The 21,389-nt window shown below is 34.9% G+C and overlaps 4 protein-coding genes across 7 annotated transcripts; 2 read left to right on the forward strand and 2 right to left on the reverse strand.

The window, feature by feature from the left end:
- The first annotated feature begins 470 nt into the window (after positions 1–470).
- LOC120155383 (multiple organellar RNA editing factor 8, chloroplastic/mitochondrial-like) lies at positions 471–21,157 on the forward strand. Of its 4 annotated transcripts, XM_039166949.1 has the most exons (6): positions 471–939; positions 1,494–1,591; positions 1,695–1,760; positions 1,851–2,527; positions 18,112–18,115; positions 21,142–21,157. In XM_039166949.1, exons 1-4 carry the CDS (start codon positions 506–508, stop codon positions 2,501–2,503), a joined length of 1,251 nt encoding a protein of 416 aa, XP_039022880.1. In that variant the 5' UTR covers positions 471–505; the 3' UTR covers positions 2,504–2,527; positions 18,112–18,115; positions 21,142–21,157. The 4 variants fall into 4 exon arrangements, with proteins under 4 accessions (XP_039022880.1, XP_039022882.1, XP_039022881.1 ...); XM_039166951.1 differs by lacking the exons at positions 18,112–18,115; positions 21,142–21,157 and having other exon boundaries at positions 1,851–2,097; positions 2,290–2,711; XM_039166950.1 differs by lacking the exons at positions 18,112–18,115; positions 21,142–21,157 and having other exon boundaries at positions 1,851–2,081; positions 2,223–2,711.
- On the reverse strand, positions 12,045–13,269 carry LOC120155415. Its single transcript, XM_039166972.1, has 3 exons — positions 13,048–13,269; positions 12,291–12,964; positions 12,045–12,144 (listed from the first exon to the last, which is right to left on the reverse strand). Exons 1-3 carry the CDS (start codon positions 13,108–13,110, stop codon positions 12,045–12,047), a joined length of 837 nt encoding a protein of 278 aa, XP_039022903.1. The 5' UTR covers positions 13,111–13,269.
- Positions 13,303–14,485, reverse strand: LOC120155416. Its single transcript, XM_039166973.1, has 4 exons — positions 14,312–14,485; positions 13,810–14,166; positions 13,472–13,705; positions 13,303–13,396 (listed from the first exon to the last, which is right to left on the reverse strand). The coding sequence occupies exons 1-4, from the start codon at positions 14,483–14,485 to the stop codon at positions 13,319–13,321; spliced, it is 843 nt and encodes a 280-aa protein (XP_039022904.1). The 3' UTR covers positions 13,303–13,318.
- Positions 16,214–19,408, forward strand: LOC120155417 (receptor-like protein 6). The gene has a single exon (XM_039166974.1). The coding sequence runs from the start codon at positions 16,214–16,216 to the stop codon at positions 19,406–19,408; it is 3,195 nt and encodes a 1,064-aa protein (XP_039022905.1).
- Positions 21,158–21,389: the final 232 nt, after the last annotated feature.

Below are 21,389 nucleotides of genomic sequence, written 5' to 3' on the forward strand. Positions count from 1 at the left end.
AACCCCTTTCAAAATTTGTTAGAAAATGACCCCCAAACTGCCCACGTTAGATTATTTTGTGTCCTACAAAACGCGTTTATTGGACCTCGTGTTTTATAGAACGCGAGACCCATCAATTTTTTAGATAAAATTATTTAAGTATAGATAAAAACAATAATAAATACGTAAAACTCACTTTTCGTAAAAAACGAGATCTGAATTCATTTTTTTTGTAAAATACAAGGTAGTCTTACGTGGTAACGTGAACAGTTTGAGTGTTATATTTTTAACAAACTTGGGAAGGGGGTTGCTATTCAAAAAAATATTTAATGGGGTTTTTTATATAATAATGGCCTATAGGTGTGACCCAATAAAATAAAACATTTCATGCCAAGTTTACCTAAAACCCCAAGGTTTAGGGCTGTAAATTACCATTTTCTTCTCCATATATAAGGAAGCCCTTCAAAAGCCTCTCCGTTACGATCTACTCGCATATTTCTCACATCTCACTTCTCAGCCTCCAAAAATGGCGACCCAAACTCTCTCGCGAGCTCTTCTCTCAAATTCCAAATCACTAACATCCTTCCTCTTCCCTTACTCTCGCTCTTTCTATTCCTTTTCCTCATCCGCCGCTGCCGCTTCCTCAACCAAAACTCTTATCGCCCCGTCGCCACCGCCTTCCCTCTCCTTCCTCCGTCGCCTCCGTGCACCGCCTTGCTACTCACCCCTCGTTCGGAACCCTGTTTCCCCATCCGTCAAATCGTTCTCCACTAAAGCAGCCAGGTCCTCCCTCAATGACCCCAACCCTAACTACTCGAACAGACCCCCGAAAGAAACGATTTTGCTCGACGGCTGCGATTTTGAGCATTGGCTCGTTGTGATGGAGCCGCCGAAAGAGGATGCTACTAGGGATGATATTATTGATTTTTATATCAAAACCCTAGCTCAAGTAGTGGGAAGGTATCCTTTTTACGCTATTCTTTTATCATCATACGGTATTGAACAATTCGTTTTAATGTGTTCTGTTTTGATGAATCCTGTCTTTTAGTATTATTTTGTTTTACATGTTATGAATGTACTGATAGTGTGAGACTAAAGGCTGCTGCTTCGATGTCAATCAGGGGTTATTGCTTTGTTATCTTTGTTATGGAAATATGTGATGCTTGATTCTTGTATCATTGTAGTTGTTTTAATGTGTACAAATTACAATATGATTGGATAGAAGAATCTTTGTACATTTGCTATAGTGTTTGAAACAATTTTTTTTTCATTTTCCTTTTGAATATGCAATTTTGATTACAGGTCTTCTAGGTCTGATATATATTCATGCAGTTTGTTATATTAATATTGTAAAGCTCCATTGATTGACACGATGATTTAGTCTTGTATCGTTTAATCGTTGGGGTTTTAGCATATGTGGGAATTTTTTCTTTAGATACTTGGTTTCTATTGCACCCAAGGAAAAGGAGGATATATTCTAGTTCCTGTTTAATTCTTGTGCATCGTGTATACAGCGAGGATGAAGCGAGGATGAAGATTTATTCCGTTTCTACCAGACACTACTATGCATTTGGAGCTCTTGTATCTGAAGAGCTTTCTTATAAGATCAAAGGTGCATGATCTCTTAACTTGTCATCTGACTTTCTTGTCACTCTAATGCCTTTTTAGGGAAGTTTTCTTTTGTATATGCTCATAAATTTTTATTTTCCAATTAGAAATTCCTGGAGTTCGGTGGGTTCTTCCGGATTCCTATCTAGATGTGAAGAATAAGGATTATGGAGGTATTATTCACTTCTTATCTTGAACATTTCTTCTTTGAGTTCCTTTTTGTTTTAAGCTATTAATACCTAGAATAAGTTGTTGTTTTATAGGGGAGCCTTTCATTAATGGTCAAGCAGTGCCCTATGATCCTAAGTACCATGAAGAATGGGTGAGGAACAATGCTCGAGCAAATGAAAGAAACAGGCGCAATGACAGACCACGGAATTATGATAGATCGAGGAACTATGAGAGGAGAAGGGAGAACATGCAGCCCAATAGGGATATGCCTCCGAGCCAGGGCATTCAGAATACAGCTGGAATGCCACCCAACAACATGGGAGGGATGCCGCCACCCAACAACAACATGGGAGGTATGCCGCCACCAAACAACATGGGAGGTATGCCGCCACCAAACAACATGGGAGGTATGCCGCCACCAAACAACAACATGGGAGGTATGCCACCACCAAACAATATGAGAGGGATGCCACCACCCAACAACATGGGAGGGATGTCGCCACCCAACAACATGGGAGGGATGTCGCCACCCAACATGGGGAATATGCCATCAAATCAAGGATGGTCCAGTAATAATCAGAACTTCCAGAAGAACCCTAACTATGGAAATGCACAGAATTTTCAAAATGTCCCAAATTATGGTTCTCCCTACCAAGGTGGTACACCTAATGCTCAATACCAGAATGATTATGCTCCAAACGATGGTGGAGAAAACATGTCGGGTGGTGGGAATTACAAATCTTAAATCGTTGTTCTAAATGAATTCGGACTACTTTGGTTCATTTTAATTTTTAGGCAATGCTGTAGATAAAGAGAGTATGCCTAGACTTGTGACTTTTTGGCTACTAAAGAATCGTTGTTATGTGATTGAATATGTTGAGCAAGTTCTAGCATATTCATCTGTTTGCTTTGAATGGACTCTACTATAATACGAAATTTTGTCGGATGTTTAGCATGTTGTTGATCATGATATTTGTTTACGAACTGATTCCTTCTAGGTTGCATTTAGGGATGGGCATAGATCGGGTCTTGGCCGACCCGACTTGAAAATATATACCCTCCATCTTCCGACTCAAAATAATAAAAATATTATTTTTATTCAATAAAAATAATAATTTAATTGAAAAAAATAATATATAGAGGGGTATTATTATAATTATTTCTAAATATATAATGTAAATTTTTTTGGGTCAAGTTGGGTTGAGTATTTTTACCCTAAACTCAAATCCGACCCGACCTAAACATCACCTTTAAAAACTTGACCCGACCCGATCCGATCCGATCGGATTCGAGTCCCATGTTACATTTCATTCCATACTATATCTTTTGAATAATGAATAGGCTTGTGTGATCTAAGAGCTTGTATGTAGACTTGTTCAATGTTCTGATTACTCATTAGTCCTGGCTTGTAAGATCGGGTTTTGGATCAAGTTTTTTATTCTCATTTCCCCAGCCTTTTTACCTCATTTTCTTTGTAAAATACAAGGGTCCCCCTGTCTAATCCAATGTTTGCTCAAAAACTCTATAACCACAAGACCTTGTGCAATGCGTGTTTTGACTGCCAACTTGCATGATCAAAACAATAATTGGCTCTGCCCTCTATATATGCTTACATTTTCCCAATATGCTCACTCACAATAAACCAAGTTATGGCTAGTTATACCAAGACCACATCCGAGTATTTTGCCATTTCTACTTCTCCTAAAGCTTCTGTAGATGCATCACGGCTGCCAGAAGGGAAGAAAATAAACAAGACGAAGAAGAAGAAGAAGAGAAGGTGCTTGTGTATGTGCTTCTCTAACATGCAGTTCGAGAACGAGGAAGATAAAGAGAAAACGATGTCGTTTTTGGAGAGAGAGGAAAGCAAACTTGCCATGGTGATGTGTTTTTCCAACTTTCAAGTCGGTCCCGATGTTAAAGAAGTCCCTAAAATATCTGCCAAGTGATGTTTGGCATCCATGAATGGCTTTGAGGTAGCGGGTCATATATGAATAAATAAAGAAATAAATAAAATCAGCTTTAAAGTAGTCGTATAAATGTATAAATTGTTGATATTTGAATGTCTGTAAAATAAATAGAAAAAAATAGTATCATGGCGTTTGGAGACTTGTGAGTTGTGAAGAAATATGAGAGTAAAATAATCGATGAATTTTTGTAACACCCCAAATTTCGGACTAGTAGTTTCGGGTTTATCTGAGAGATAAATGAACCTGGTGGAATTTATAATTAAATTCGTTGGGCCGAGCGTGGGCTTAATTGGGTTAGAATTTAGCTTAACTAGCCATAAAAGGAGATTATTGAATAAGTGAAAAATGAGAAGTGACCAAATGTGCGAATTCACCCTTTTTAAAGATGAGAGTTTTTATATCTCATTTTTATCTCTTTTCTCTTCATTTCTTCTTATTCCTTTCTCCATCACTTTTTCTCCATTCTTCCTCTTCTTATTCCTTTCTCCATCACTTTTTCTCCATTCTTCCTCCTAAGCACCATAGCTCAAAGGTAAGTTCTTGGGAATCCTTCCTACTTCAATTTCGTTCCTATTCTATCTAGCAACATCATTTTAGTGATGTAAATCTTTGGGTTCTTTGGTTGCAAGAAAAATAGGAGTTTTATCATCCAAATCACCAAGGAAAGGAGTGTGGCTAAGCAAGGAGCTTCATTTCGGGTTTCTAACAACAAGGTAGTGTATTTTTAATCATTTCTGGTGTTAAGACTTTCTTAAGCATGATGATTTGCCAAGATTTGAGTATTTGGGTGTAACACCCTAACCCGTGAGATGTCACATTAACCTTTTTAAACAATATTCTTACAAAATAATAAAACATTTGGACTTATATTAAGAAAATACGATAATATATTGCTGAATTATGTTTCGTTATAACAAATTTAAGTCATAAAAATGTTTTTATAAATATTATTGTACTGTATGAATAGTATCAATACTGTTTAAATAGTATCGTGAACAGTATACCGATGCACAAAAACATCGAATTTAAAATGTGTATCGATGCACTGCTACAGTACTTTCAGTAAAACATATATAAAACTCATAAAAACTTAACCTTTCATCACTATAAAGTTACCATTTACATAAATACGTTTAAAACATTACAAAACTCAATCATATGATTTTACAAAACTGATTGGAACATATCGAATTCAAATCTTTATTTACATGCCAACCACAATCAGTATTACAAAATACAAACTATTCAATTCTTTTCTGATTTGATCTTTGGAAAGGAGAAACTGACTTGTCTTGCATAACTTTTATCAATCTTCCTCTTCTTGGAACCTACGTGTAAAACAATTACTCGCTAAGTCGTTGACTTAGTGAGGCATATAAAACATCTAATATAAACTCTTGCTTATAACAATACATGTACAATTAATACTATCATATCGTACAAAACTATATAACATTTCATATAAGTAAATATATTCATATACATAACTCATCATTTCCATCATTACCTCATTCCATTATCATTCATATTTTTCTTCTAGTCATTCTTAATTAAACAATACACACACAACAACATATATCTTGTCATGCAACAATTATCCACCTGCATATATGTTATTATTCACATTTTTATTTCTGTACATCATATAACACACATATCATTTCACAAAGAATCACACATAGCATCCTATAATCCTTATAATCCATTTTTCATAACATATCACACATACACATATCACATATAATATATTTATATTATTGTTTTATTAGCCCATGTATACTTTTGAGAACTTAAGATATACGAGTGCATTGAGGTTGTGCACAAATGTTGTCACCACAACTCGTATAAATTCACCGAAGTACCTCGTAGAATTGTACCGAAGTGCCGCTTAGAAATGCTCCGAAGTGCCATATAAAATGTCCATAAGGACCACATAGAAATTCCTTAAGAATAATATACATATACCAAAGATCAAGTAGTTGTCTCAAAAGACCACATACATGTTCCAAAGAAGACATATATGTCCCGAAGGACCACGTGGAATTGTCCCAAAGAACCGCGTAGACCCTCGACTCTTGGCATGCCAACTATACCTCTAGATCTCATGACACATAACATGAGCATTATCTTTCATATTTATCACATATTTATATCGGCACATAGTTTACTTACACGTAGAACATTTTTATATGACTCATATTCACATATCACATAACTTATACCTTGTTCTTATGTCTTCTTATAGACATATATTCTTTCCCACATAGTCACATAGGTCCATATCATATAACATGTATCACATGTGCATGTAATCATATAAATCATATCATATAACTTATATTATTTCTCATGTGTTCATGTAAACATGCATGTCATATCTTGTTCATATATGTTCATATATACATCATATATCACATAGAATAACATATAAATTTATACATGAAATCATATCATTTATTATCTCATAGTTCATGTCATATTTTCATAAAATCACACATTACATCACATATACACATGTACTCATTTCATTTCATATGTAGTTTCCTAACTTATCCTTGTATAGATCATATAACATTCTCCTAACTCATATATATATATCACAACATATTAACATCTACCCTTTATTCACATCATTGATATACTAGTTTAATATATTTACTTAGTTCAGTTCCACATAGCACCTAGAATCTTCTCATATAACTTCATAAATTTTTACCATTTACCTCGTATCCTAGTTTCCTTTAATCATATAAATTTTCCAATATAACTTATTTTATACCTTCATATAATCACTTGTGTCTATGTCTCTTAATTTATATACTATTCTTAAAGTATTCTACAATCAATGCTATTTATCTTATTTCACTTCTTAGTTAATCATGTAATTTTATTATAATATTTCACTTAAATTATCTCACAATCATGTTTTAGCCTAATTCATAATCATATTGTTTATCCCTGTTTAATATACCTATATAGTTCATATACCATACATCCATGTCAACCTACTCTTATTCACGTAATCATATCATTTCATATAAAAACATATCAACACATAATCATGCATACATACAAATCATGTCATTTACATACTTATAATCATAAATTCATGCATTATAATATAGGAAATAGACTTATTGCAAGTCTTAATTCCATAGCATAACTTACACTTATTATCATGTACTCACCTTAGCTACTTGCCAATACCAACTCTTGTTCTCTCTTGAATCTTACTCTGACGACCCATCCAAACTTTGCTTTCAATCAATGTCTACACAATCATGTATTAATACTTATCAGTATTTCAAACAGCATACTCTAATATTTCATTTCTTAAACTAAAGAAAGATCTATTTTCATTTTCCCTTTGAAGTGTATCGATACACACTATAGTGTATCGATACATCCCTTCACTGGTGTATTGATACACTACCTGTGTATCGATACACTTATTGCATTCGATGTTTCTTCATTTAAGAGTGTGTCAGTACATATTGAATGTGTACCGATGCACCTTGCCCATAAATTGTATTTTAAGCCCGAAAATTCATCATTTTCAGTTTAAATTCTTCATGTTTCATTCCCTTTTCTATTCTTAGCTCAAGTACATATACTTAAACTAATTTCTACTCATTCAATACATCTTTAACCTCAAAATTTCATCTTTCATATGGAAATCAATAATCATACCAAATTTCAAGATGCTCTAAATCCAATTCTATCACTTCATATCTCTTAATTAAGTTGATGACAAGTCAAATTTAGTTTCAAATTCAACTTATCAACTCTTTTCCATAAATTCACTTAAAAACCCATTCTCTTTAATCTTTCATAACTACTTCATCTTTTGATTTTAAGACAAGTTAAGCTTTCCTTAAGCTTAAGTATCACCTAAGGATCAAAATCCATACTTAAAATCAACAAACAATCAAGTAATCATAAATCTCACCTTTGCTTGGCTATCATTCTCGTATGAAGAAGAAAAAGAAGATAATGAGAGAATTGTGTGGAAACTTATTTCCTCTGAAATAGATTCCACGTGTTTTCCTTATCTTATAAGGGAAATAAAAATCTTTCATGTCAAATGACCATTTTTCCCTTTAATTCCTTTAATAATTACTAACAACCCTTCATAAAATATCTCTAAATAAATTCTAGAACTATTCAACTATTTTTTTTAATCACCAAATTCTGAAGTTTTACAATTTAGTCACTAACTCGTAGTTTGAGATGTTATATTGGGCTTTCAGGGTTTCAAACTTGATTCATGCCATATATGACGAATTTGATGTAAAAAGAGTGTTGTATGACACTTTAGGGCCCTAAATAACTTCCTAAAGTTTCAGGACATGATTATAAACCAAACTATGGCCTTTAGAGTGATTTTAGGTGCTTTCCCGAGCCTAAATAAACCATTTTCAAGTTCGAGTATCAATACTTGGATGAACAATATTAATATTATATGAATTGGGAAAAAAATTAGGGATTTCAGGTAGAGAGTATTGATACTGCAGGGAGAGTATCAATATTGTCGCTACAGTATTGATACTTGGGGTAACAATATCGATACTGGGCCATTTTTCAGAACATCGAAGTTGTTTTTGGTATCTATACTCATAAGATATCGATACTTGACCCTAGGGTATCGATACTACCCACCTTGGAAGATCAGTTTTGACTCGGTTAAGGTCCGTAAGAACTAAGGATGGTCCGTAATGATAGAACATAGTCCACGAGGGACGTAAATGACCAAAAGGGCCCAAGAACACTCATAGAAATGAGTTACAACTAGAGTAATCAAAGTAAATGTAATGCATCCAAGTATCTTCAAATTGAACATGTAGCAAGTATCTAAGAAGAAAGGGTCTTTGTAGAAGATGCACTAACAACGGTAAGACAAGATAATCAGATCATGAAATAGCATAATTGAGTATAACAAGAATGTCAGCGAATGGTGAATGTGCAGTTGCTTCACTCCTCCCAATTTGAAGAAGAATTGAAGGAGAGTGTGGTAAGAACGAATATAGTGTCGCTACTCAGAAATGAACCCGAGTCAGGTATCGGGCTAGTTAGTATCACAGCCAATGAGTAGTGAACTCGGTAATCGCCGTAAAATCCTGAAAAGCGTTGAGATTTCGTTAAAGGAAGAAAATGACTAAAGTGCCCTTTAGTAATGAGTGAGTAAAATAGAACTGTTTAATAAACCAACATCAGAAACAAACTAATAGACCCTTGCAAACGTTCTAGGTGAGGGAACGAGCGAGATAGCAGCTAGTAAGTGGATGACCTCACTTTAGTGTGTTAGACTATTTTAGGGAGTAGTCAGGTTACTGTAGCTGCCCTAGTGGGGCATTGTCAGTGTGTGAGGCACTTCAAGATCTAGCTAGGGCGCGAAGATCGAACACTCGCGAGGAGTGAGTTAGCGATGTCAGTGTTATGTGGCCTTAGGGTCCTTAAATATGCATGTATGGTCGCATCGGTCCAGTACAATGAAATCCTTAAAGCTTGGCTTGAAGGCTGTGTGAGACCGAACCAATGCTTCAGTTAGGCAAAAATTGTACCGATGCTATATGACACCGAGTTTCCCCTCAATGATCTACCTGGTGGTTATTTGAGGACTAGAGGATCATTCAATGTCTCAGTGGGAATTATATCGATGCTATGCGACCTTGACTTCCCCCAGTTAACTAGTGTTTGATGGCTATGTAAGACCAGATACTAGTCAGTTTGATGTTCAAATAATGCACAAGAGTGTCAGTATCACATTTAGATAATGTGTAGCAGTTATAATCATTAGGGCTAGAGACCCTTTAGTGGTGTACTCATGGCGAGACCCTTAGCACAAGATTAAGGGAATCATGAGACTCTTGTTTCAGTGATAGAACATTTAAGCCTTAAGTAGGTAGCACTTGATCAAGATCATGCATACTTATGTTTATAATATTCTTAATGTTGCTCTAGATTAGAGATTATATTATTGGGCTTTGTAAGCTCAGCCTTCGGATGTTTTCCGTGGGCAGGTCAGTAGCTTGTGCAGTTCGTGGAGCACCATCGCAACAAGACTTCCAGCATCTCCTTCAGAGTATTGCACTGTAGTTTAGTGTACATATGTATTCATAGAACCTTACTAATGTATTCAGTTTTATAACTCATAGTTTGTATTATTGGTTTTAAATTATGTGTCACGGAGCTCTGATTTTTATAAAGTATTTTGTAATTGTTATTTAAGTTTATTATGACATCATTCAGTATATTTGAAAAAAAATTGAAAAGATTTTGAAAATCACTGGTTGCTTCTGTAACCTAATGTAGCATTTTAGGCACATTTGAGTTTTGGGTGTTATAATTTTACTATTCAACTTTTTAATTTTACTGAATTTTGCCGCCAATTTTTATTTTTTAATTAGATTTTACCCTTATTGTCGACTGTAATGATTTGAAAAATAGAATTTAACAAGAAAAATATCCTTTTACACATTTTATTTTAATATTTAAAACAAGTTAATTTATAAAATATTAAAAAATAATAAGTGAAAGTGTTGTTTGATATAAATTAAATATTAAAATTTAAGTTATAAAATACGAATGATATATAACTTTATTTTAAGTATTATAGAATAATTTATTAGTTTAATAAAATTTATTATGATTAAAGATTAAAGCAAAATTTAATATAAACTTTAGTGGTAGATTTATCTTTATTTGAAAAGTAGAATGATAAATATAAATTAAAACAACGTATAATCATAACCAATTTAAAGAGATAGAATATTAGGTTTTTTAAATAAAGTTAGGATTTAAATCTTAATGTTACGAGGTACGAATTAATTTGCCTCAGTGATTAAGGGAATCATTGTTATTTTTAGAGGTCATGGATTCGAGCACCAACGATTACAGTAGTATGATTGGGCGTTCAATGTCAAATGGTTGAGAGTATTTCAAACATATACTATTTTGTAATCATTTCAGCTTACTCAAAAATAAAATCTTAATGTTATGATTATTTTTGAAAAATACGAATCAAAATGTTAAATTAAAAGAATCGTTATTATAATAAATTTATATAACATATAGTCTAAATTAATGAAAAATTATATTGGCAATTAAAAAACTTATATAGTGATTTATTTAAATTTCTACGTATAGCGACAAATTTATGCATTATCCTTTTTGATTACTTGTAAACTAAGTTACACCATATGGTTGAATTATTGCACACTTAAGGTCGAATCATAAGCACTCGCATCATATCTTTTTGACTCAGTTTTTTCGCAATTTTTTAGTCTTATTTAGAAAAACTATTAAAAATAAATAATAAGTGATATAAAATAAAGTATTAATATATATATATATATATATATTAACAATTAATTAAAATTTTAATATAAAAATAAGTGTCTAAATTATACATTAAATTAATTTTTGGTGGCTAAAGAAATTTTCGTTAAAAATATATGTATAATGTTTTTCTATCATCTAGTGTTATATTTTTTGATATTTTTATTTTTTTAAAAATAAAAATATTATTTTTAAAAAAAATTTAAAAATAAAAATATTATTTTTAAATTTTTTTTAAAAAAATAATCAATATCTCTTCCGCATTGTCCCCTCTCCATCTCACCCCCACCTCTAATGATGACGGGTCACCATTGTTTGAGTTTTGTTCGGAGCAGGATGAGGAATTTAATGGTGACGGTCGTGTAATGCATGAATAGCTGGAGCAGTCAAAATCGTCGAAAAACAATAAATGAAAACCTAAAAACCGAACGACCTTTCGCGACATTTTCCACAACGATCGACGTAATTTCACGGTGTGTGGGGAACTGAATTTTGGTTGTGGTGGCAAGATAATTTTGATTGTGTCAACGGTGACAATCATGGACTGACAGTGGCTAATCGACAATGGACATTTTTATTTTTTTTTTGAGTTTTTTAAAATATGACATTAAATATTTTTTAAAAAAAATTTTAAATTTTTTTATGTGTGACACTTGTCAGATGATGATTAAATTTAATGGCGATTACGATCAGACACCTAAAAGTGTAACGTTGAAAATGTTAGATACCTATTTTGAACGAAAAATTCTTCAAACACCAAAATCAATTTAGAATATAGTTTAAACATTTATTTTTATATTATGTCTTAATTAAAATATATATAATTTGTATGGACTCCTTAATTAAAATATATATATATATATAATTTGTATCGACTCTGCCTCTATTTAAGCTGTTACATATTCTGCCCTTCGATAGCAAAATTGAAAAATTGCTAAGCGGTAATGGTTTACATTGAAAATAATAACCTCAAAGACATTGTTACCGTGCCCCCTCCGGAAGCCGAAAGTCAGAGGCACTCTCCGGCAATTCAAGGCCTGAACCCACCATCGACGACGACTTGATATCAGGAGTCAAAAGGCTAAACCAGGGTTGATCCTGAATCGGATTCGTGTTCGTATTTGTATCGTATAATAAATTTATATATTCGAGTTCGAGTATTCGAGGCCTGGATAATTGTATGTATGGATGTTTTAAAATTATAGTAAATACTTAATTTGTGCACACCTTGTTGTATCAAGGCTCTGACACATACCAGAACCGACAAAATTGCCATTAAAATCATCTGCAACATCAATGTAAACCTTGGATTGTTTATAAATCTTTGCAAGCTCATGTTTCTTGGAGCTCAAGTCATCCTCCAACATTGAGATCTTCATGATCAGATCCTTTACCTTTAGGCGTTCCGTTAGACCGATGTAAGCGCGGGCGATTTTCTTCAAATGTTTCAATGCGAATTCGACTTCGAAACTGATACGTAAAGCATCTTTGATCGTGTCCCTCCACTTTAGTATTCTATCCTCGGTGACTTCCTCGATTCGCAGATCGTTCATCTCTTTGACACAAGCACAGAACATAATGTAGACCGTCTCGGTAATGCTTGGGTTCATCTTACTTGCTGCGGAAATATCACCGTAAGCATCGATGATTCTCTCGAGGGTGGGGATCAGAGAGTGTGGGAAACTATATTTCCCCAGTTTCAAGCGATCCCCATCTAAGCCACTAAAGTCCGAAAACTTCACATTGCTCTCTTCGTCGGCTCCGATCTTTGTAAGTAGGTCGTTAACCGGCATTTCATCATCGCAGCATGTTCTAGATTTGGGTCTTTTCGGATTCGGAACCTCATTTAACGGCATCATCTCTAGCAGATTTTGTAACTCATTCATGTTCTCACCAAGGAGCTGAAAACATTACCAAACTTCGAATTCTAAGCCAAAAACATGTGAAATCAAACATGAATTTTGTATTGAACAGAAGTACACGCATCTTTAAGAGGAAATGCTTTAACACCGATGTTCATTCTTGGATTGACTGCAGCAAGCTCCATTGATAAGAACTGCAACTACAACATCGGACAATGTCTGGGAACCTTTAACGAATACGGTTATACTTAAACACAAGCGCAAGGAACCGTACCTCGACCTGGCGTTGTAACAATTGAATATAACTAAGGATCTCATCAAGCAAAACAGCTCCCCGACCCTGAGTCCAAAAGTGGTTTAAAATATGATATATTTTGTGTAGATATTTTTTATTCATTGGTATACCTTATTGCAACCAGGGATCAGATCTTTAAGACTCTTGGTGCTTTCACTTATTTGTGCTCTCATAGCCTGCCCATAATATGGTTCACATCAGTGGAAACATATGCAAAGCCTTCAATTACGTCATCATATGTATAAAAGTACCTTGTGATGGTCAGTGGCCTGAGCTCTTCGTGCTCGCAAATGCACCGAATCCTGTGCAGGTGGCTGGCCTGAACTTGAACTCGGTTCTGCTTCAGCTTTAGAAACATTATTCTCATGTCTACCATTGCAGAGCAGCGAATCGATCAGCGATTTTAACAGAGTATTCTCAGCAATCAACCGTTCATTTTCCACTTTCAAGTGTTTGTTCTCCGCGTTCAATTCATCTGCTGTTATCTGCACACCGTGAAACAATCATTAAGCTTCTTTAGCAACCGTATTCGTATTATTTTTCGATTTCATATTGAGTTTTAATGAGAAAGAAAGTTATGTATGATTACCTTGCGCTTTTGCCTATACCTGTAATCACTTAGTCTCTTGTTCTCTCTTTTCTGAGCGAGTGTAAATTTCGGTCTTCCGCCTTTGGATTTCGTGTGGCACGAACCTTCGGATATTTCTACTTGATTCAACTGATCTTGATCTGTTATAGACTCATGGAGTCCATTTATAGCAGAGACCTCAGTTTTATGATCCTCAACAAAACCCACCAGCTCCATCCATTGATGGTCGGCTTCGCCCCATGAATGATCATCTGGTTTCTTCAAAGTGAAAAATGAACTGGACCCATCTGATGAATAACCCCCCATGATCACCGGAATCACAATTTTCTCGATGAACTTGCCCGGGAGTGATGTTCTCTGGTTCATATATAATGGGACATTGTTCGGGGAAAACAAGGTTTGTGTTGCTTTTCCCGATTACATCTTTCCTTGTGATCATCGTTCCAAAAAACTTGTCACCTTTTGGAAACATTCCTGTAAGAAAGTGGATTAAACAACTAACTTTACGTCTACCTGCAGCCTTGTCAGTACCGATGACTGGTATTTTTGTGCAGTAAGTGTTGAGAATGGTATCTAAATTTCTAGAATGATTAATTCTATTAGAAGAAGACAAAGGAAATAAACACGTGCTGACAGGTACTCTATTGAAGTTCTCAGCAGCATCAATACTCCTCATGTATCTTAGCTCGTTTCTTCTTCCAGTCATTCACCTCAGTCTCTTGAGATAATTGTATCTATGCCTTGGAGCACCTATATTATCATTCTTCTAAAGATCTTAAACATAATAAACATTGAAAAATACGGTTCATTCAAATAAGAGTACGGGACGTGATCCTACATTAATCGAATCGTAATTAACAAAGTAAACTATAACGACGATTTGGTCATCTAATTCATGTTTTCCGTAGCTTTGAATCCATGAGAAATACCATTTTTATGCATTCCATTGGAGCCCTTATGCACGCTTTGATTGAGGATGCCAAAGAAAAATCCATCACAAAAAGCAAGTCGGCTGTCATCACTATGTTTTCCACATTGGGAATGTGATTGGCCTCTATCTCAGTTGCAGCTGCCTTCAGCCCAACCTACTTCTTTCCTTAACATGTCTTCTTACATCACAACTCTTATCCGCTGGAAGAATAAAAGGCAGGTAGCTGTGGACTCAAAAAATTGGAACAATTTCATAAAGCAAGTAAAGGTTTCAATGCAGGTTTGGTTTGCTCCCTTCAGTTCATTCCTCTGTAGAAAGAATCTCGAATCTATTGGAACTTCTCTGCAGCAACAAATCTCGAATCATTTCTGGTGCTGAACTTAAATCAGCATGATGTCGCTTCTTGAATCAAATGTGCTGCTTAAAGTTTCCTGCAAAACAGGTATTAATGGGGACAATCCAGACTTTGAGTCTCCTGAGAGCATATTTAATCGGAAATAAAGCTTCATTTGCATCCGCCATCCATAAAATCGAGCAAATTTCTTCCGAACAGAAGCTGTGTGTTTCCCAGTCTAAGTCTATGTGCTTCGATGTCGATGTATTGTAACCTGCATTTACATTGTCATCTTGTTGGAGTTCATGTAAAGATCTTTGATGAGATATTTCTGCAAAAGAACATGGCAGAAATAACTCATATGACAACCGGTACTTTTAATTTTCCAAATTTTCTTTTCCAACATCAAAGTTGGAGGGTTTTTTTAGAATTATTCATGTATTTTAATATCCTCGTATAAGAATGCAATATACCATTGCCCCAAAACTGTGAGCTTATTTCTTAGATTAAAGAAAAGAAGAATTTCCATGAAAGCTATGGTTGCAGAGCATTGAAATTTCCAAGATTAGCGGTACACCAAATTCTCAAACATCGGAGGTTGGTGACTCCTTGACTTGCAGAGGAAGCACTTGGCTGTAAATGTCTACACCATATGACTTGCAGAGGAAGCACGGCAAAATTGCGTAGAGGTTGGTCACTCTTGACTTATTATAGTCTTCAATGCATTAGTTTTGAATAGGACGTCATTGGTTACAAACGTTTCCGACCATTCAAATTATGACTTTCTATAATTGAAAAGACTTTTAATTGCATGACTAGCTCTGATGTATTAAATTTCAAAGTATTTGTCCCCATTTTCGCTTTCCTAGTAATTTCAAAGTATTTGGTCTCTTCATAGTCTTTAAGCGTGGTCTTCATTCCTAACCCATAAGACACACTGCTAAAAATGCCAAAATAATTGAGAAGAAACTAATGTTGAAGTCGCCAATTAAAGTCGGTAGCGTTTGGTTTGAAATGTGAAGATAAATGTTTTTGTTTGCCTCAAATTTTGATATAAATCTATGCTCCCCACTCCACTCTTAATTTATCAGCCTTCACATTTTACACTCTCAATTCTCACTTTGTATCCTAAGAGAAACATGAAAGAGTGGTTAATATCGTCGTATTTTGTGCTCTTTTCCCTCTTCTTTGCTTATAATGCTTATGCTTCAACGCTGCTGTCCTGCCCTCATGACCAAAGCGTTGCCTTAATCCAATTCAGCAACTCCTTTTCCATTGATTGCTTGCAAAGTTGGGAATGCCAAGTGTCTCAGGCTAAAACAATGTGGTGGAAGAAAGGCACGAATTGTTGTTTATGGGATGGGATTAAGTGTGGTACTGAAACTGGGAATGTGATTGGCCTCGATCTCAGTTGCAGCTGCCTTGCTGGCCCTATCTCCTCCAACAGCACCCTCTTCCTCCTCCGCCATCTCCAAGAGCTTAACCTTGCTGGAAATAATTTCAACATGTTCCCAATAGCACCTCAGTTTGGCCAATTGACTAGTTTGACCCATCTCAACATCTCTACCTCATCATTTTCAGGTAAAATCCCACATGAAATCTCACACCTTTCTAAACTATCATCCCTTGATCTATCTGATAATTATCATTTGATGTTTGAGGGTCATGTGTTTGAAAATGTGGTGGGAAACTTGACACAACTAAGACACCTTCTTCTTTCGGGTGCCAATATGTCTTTAGTTGAACCTGCTTCTTTCCTTAACGTGTCTTCTTACATCACAACTCTTACCCTTGGGGCTACTAAACTACAAGGGAAGTTCCCTGAAGATGTTTTCCACTTTCCACGCCTACAGGAGTTCAGTGTTTCGGGTAGTTATCTTGAAGTCAAGTTCCCAAAGACTAATTGGAGTGGCCCCCTCAAGTCACTGCAAGTATCGTTTTCATATTTGCAGGAACTGCCTAATTCAATTGGTAATCTTAGATCTCTGGAGATATTGGATCTTCGTAATAGCAATTTAAGAGGGACAATTCCAACAACTCTTGCCAACCTCACACATCTCCGATATTTGGATCTTTCCTATAATAATTTGGTGGGACAGATTTCAGATTCTTTTGGAAACCTCACCAACCTAATTCATTTGTCTTTGAGAGATAACAAGCTTAGTGGTCTTTTGCCAGTTTCAGCCTTCAACCTTCCACAAGTTCAAGTTCTAGAATTTTCAAATAACAGTTTGGTTGGTTCCCTTCCTTCTAAAGTTTGTGGGCTTTCACGACTTCCTAAACTATACCTCGATCACAACTTTCTCAGTGGCAGGGTACCCTCCTGGTTATTTTCTCTTCCATCTTTAAAAGTGTTGTCGCTCCATAATAACAGGCTTACTGGTCCTATTGATGAATTTGACAAGGTTGCTCCCTTGGAGGTTGTTGATTTGTTCAGTAATGAGATACAGGGTCCCATTCCTTATTCTTTTTCCCAGCTTGTGAACCTTATTGATATTGACCTTTCCTTTAATGATTTGAGTGGTAGTTTTGAAATGGACAAACTCTCCAACCTCAGCAAACTTGTGTCAATGGATCTCTCGAACAATACTTTGCTATCATTGAGCAGTGCAAGCAGCAACACCACTTACTCTTTGCCTAATCTTTCGACACTACTACTCTCTTCTTGCAACATAAGAGAATTTCCAAATTTTGTAAGAAATCTAGAAGGTTTGACCTCTCTGGACCTTTCTTATAATAAAGTCCGTGTCATCGAGGCTGATATGTTTTTAAAGCTTAAGAATCTTTTGTATCTGGATCTTTCACACAACAATCCACTATTTGTGAGCAACAATAGTCAGGTTAGCCTTGTCTTGCCTAATCTTAACTCCTTGTCGTTGTCTTCTTGTAATATAACTAAATTCTCAAATTTCTTGACAACGCAAGAGAGTTTGAGAGAATTAGATCTTTCAAACAACAGCATTCAAGGCCAGATTACCAAAGAAGAAATAAATTGGAGAAGCAAGCTACAATTTGTTGATCTTTCTGACAACTTGTTGACAGTTGTAGAATATTCTTCATGGCAGAATCTACAAGTTCTAAATCTCGGCTCCAACCTATTAGAAGGGCCACTTCCACCACCACCTCCTTCCACATCCGTTCTCTTAATCTCAAAGAACAAATTGATTGGAGAAATTCCTCCTTCCATATGCAATTTGTCCCATTCAGATATAGTTCTCGACTTGTCCCATAACAACCTGAGTGGAGCAATTCCAAGATGTCTGGGCTTGAGAAATATTTATGTTCTAGATTTGCAGATGAATCATTTACATGGAACCATCCCTGATTTTTGTGTTAAAGGAAGCCACGAGTTGCACACACTTAACCTCAACAACAATGATTTTGATGGGCCACTACCTATGTCTTTGGCAAATTGCCATAATTTGGAAGTGTTGAATCTGGGAAATAACAAGATAAATGACACATTTCCCCACTGGTTGGGAACTCTTCCTCGGCTACAAGTTCTTGTCTTGCGAGCCAACTATTTCTATGGTCAAATAATCGATTTGAGAATTGGATCTCCCTTCTTGACCCTACGAATCCTGGACCTCTCCCATAACAAGTTATCTGGTTATCTGCCAACAACATACTTTAGAACTTTCCAAGGTATGATGAGTTTGGGCGATAATCAAATGAGATATATGGACGATGGTAGTTATTACTATCAAGATTCCTTGGTTGTCACAATGAAAGGTGGGGACTTTGAGCTTGAGAGAATTTTAACTATTTTTGCAGCACTTGATATGTCAAGCAATAGGTTTGAAGGGATCATTCCAGAGGAAGTTGGAAATCTTATTTCACTCCAAGTGCTCAACTTTTCCCATAACCACTTAACCGGTCATATTCCTTCCTCATTAGGGAATGTAGCAGCACTTGAGTCGCTAGATCTCTCTTGCAACAGGCTCGTTGGGGAAATTCCTTCTCAGTTGGCTGGTTTGAATTTTCTTGAAGTGTTAAACTTGGCGGAGAATCATCTAGTTGGGCTCATACCTCAGGGAAAACAATTCAATACCTTTCTCAACGATTCCTACATTGGCAATACGGGGTTGTGTGGGTTTCCGGTTTCAAAAGGTTGTGGCCAAAATGAACCACCAGCACCAGTAGTTTATGAACATGACAATGACTCTGCATTCGGATTGGATTGGAAATTCGTGGTGATGGGTTATAGCTGTGGATTGGTGTTTGGATTTTCTGCGGGATATATCATGATGACAATAAGGAAACCAAAATGGCTTGTTGGGATGATTCAACGAGCAGGCAACAAACTTGTTAGGAGATTCAAGAAATATCGTTGAGGAAGATTTGTTGGGATGATTCAACAAATTTGCTCTCATTCTAAATTAGTCAATGAGCTTTTGAACATCCCGAATTCATCCCTAAACTACGACCCTCTTTTTAAATTAGTCTTCAAATTTTTGAATATTCCAATTTCATCCCTAAATTCATCCAAATATGCAATTAACTTCAATCATAGTTTAGCCTAATTTTTGTTTTTTCAAACATGTAATAATATTACTTAGCCTAACGATTTTACTAACAAGGAATGCGATTAGTATATATCTATAGTTTAGGATGTCATTGTTCATCGTTAACAAAAGTAACTTGCTTGTGTAATCTTTCTCTTCTGTTCGTGCCGAATCCACCATATTTTTTCTTTGTCTTTTCTCGGAGCAAAAAACTCATGCCATTTCTCATGAATATTATATCGGTAAAAGTCAAATAAAAGAGACCAAAACACGAGATGACAAAACTAAAAGACAAATCAATCATGGCTTCATCATATCCTTGTTATTTCTTCCTCCAAATAAACCAAAGGCTTCTTTCATCTGTATGGACGATAGCAACAAATATACTAAAATTTATTGAGATGTACTCAGTTGATTGTACATTTACAAAAATTTCCCTTCTCATTTAATATAGATTTATGGTTTTCTGGAATCTTGATGCGATTATTTCCCATAAATGGTTCTTTTTCTTCATAAAATTATTTTGGGTAAACTACATTGGTGACCATTTAACTATTGTCAGATTTCATTTTGACCACCGATATTTTGATTTAATCAATCAGACCTCTCAACTATTTAAATGCTTCAATCAAGTAAATGTCCTTTAACTTTTATAGGAGGAGATGATTTGGTAGTTAAAAAAAACTTGATATAATTACATATTTGATCCTTAATATTTATATATTATTATCAATTTGATCATAATTTAATTCAATATATTAAAATAAATTTAGTCTTCAATAAAACGATGACATGTATCACTACCTTATAGATGGAAAATAAAACCACCTATCCAATACCCAAACTTTGTAGCATTTTATAATATATTTTATATATATTATATAGCTGATAATGACAGAAAAAAGGGAAACCACTTGAGCGTTTTCAAGGCATAATGTCTTCTTAAAATAGGATCGTCTTTCAGTTAGCTTTTCAACGCATTTTGAAACACCTCAATCGAACATCAGAAACTCAAGATATGCTTATTTTAACGAAGACAACGCGTTCAGAAAATCCAATACAGGTTGAATACGAGATATTTATATTAGGCAAAAGGGTAACTTTTGCTCCTATAGTAGACCCAATTTATCACTTTGCCCCTATCCTGTTTTCACATCAATTTAGCCCTCAAAGTTGCTCGATTGCATCATTTTTAACCCTACCCCTAACTTAAAATCATAAATTGTAATTCATAAACCCTACCATAACCCTATTACCTTTAAACACTGAACTTATGGTTTTAATTTAGGGGAATGGTATAGAATGATGCAATTAAAAAACTGAGGGTTAAATTGATGTGAAAATACGATATGGGCGAAAATGATAAATTTGATCTACTATAGGGGCAAAGGTGACCCTTAAGCCTTTATTTTATTACGAATTTTAAATTATATTATTGATTATTTACAATTAAATTAAACTTTAAACTTTCTATACTTATTTAAGGTAATTTAGAATCTTATAAATTATGATAAGATTTATTTTTTAATTTTGTATCTAGCATTAATAAAAAAAATGTTAAGATTTTAGGTTTTAGGTTTTTTTTGGAGGTCTATGGCTATAAATAGGCACTCATCTCATGCAAAAGAGGGAAGAAAAAGAAGAAGAGAAATCAAAGAAATTTTTGTAAGGAGATCGAAAAAAGAATACCAATAAAAAGTGAAATCTTTTTAAATATTTCTCGTGTTCTTCTCGCTTGCATGCTAGAACTTCGATGCTCAATTGATTGTTTTTATTTTTTATTCAAAAAATTATTGAGAGAGGAGGCCGA

This window comes from Hibiscus syriacus, unplaced genomic scaffold, assembly GCF_006381635.1.
Source record: "Hibiscus syriacus cultivar Baekdansim isolate YM2019G1 unplaced genomic scaffold, ASM638163v2 tig00111191_pilon, whole genome shotgun sequence".
Taxonomy (NCBI): Eukaryota; Viridiplantae; Streptophyta; class Magnoliopsida; order Malvales; family Malvaceae; genus Hibiscus; species Hibiscus syriacus.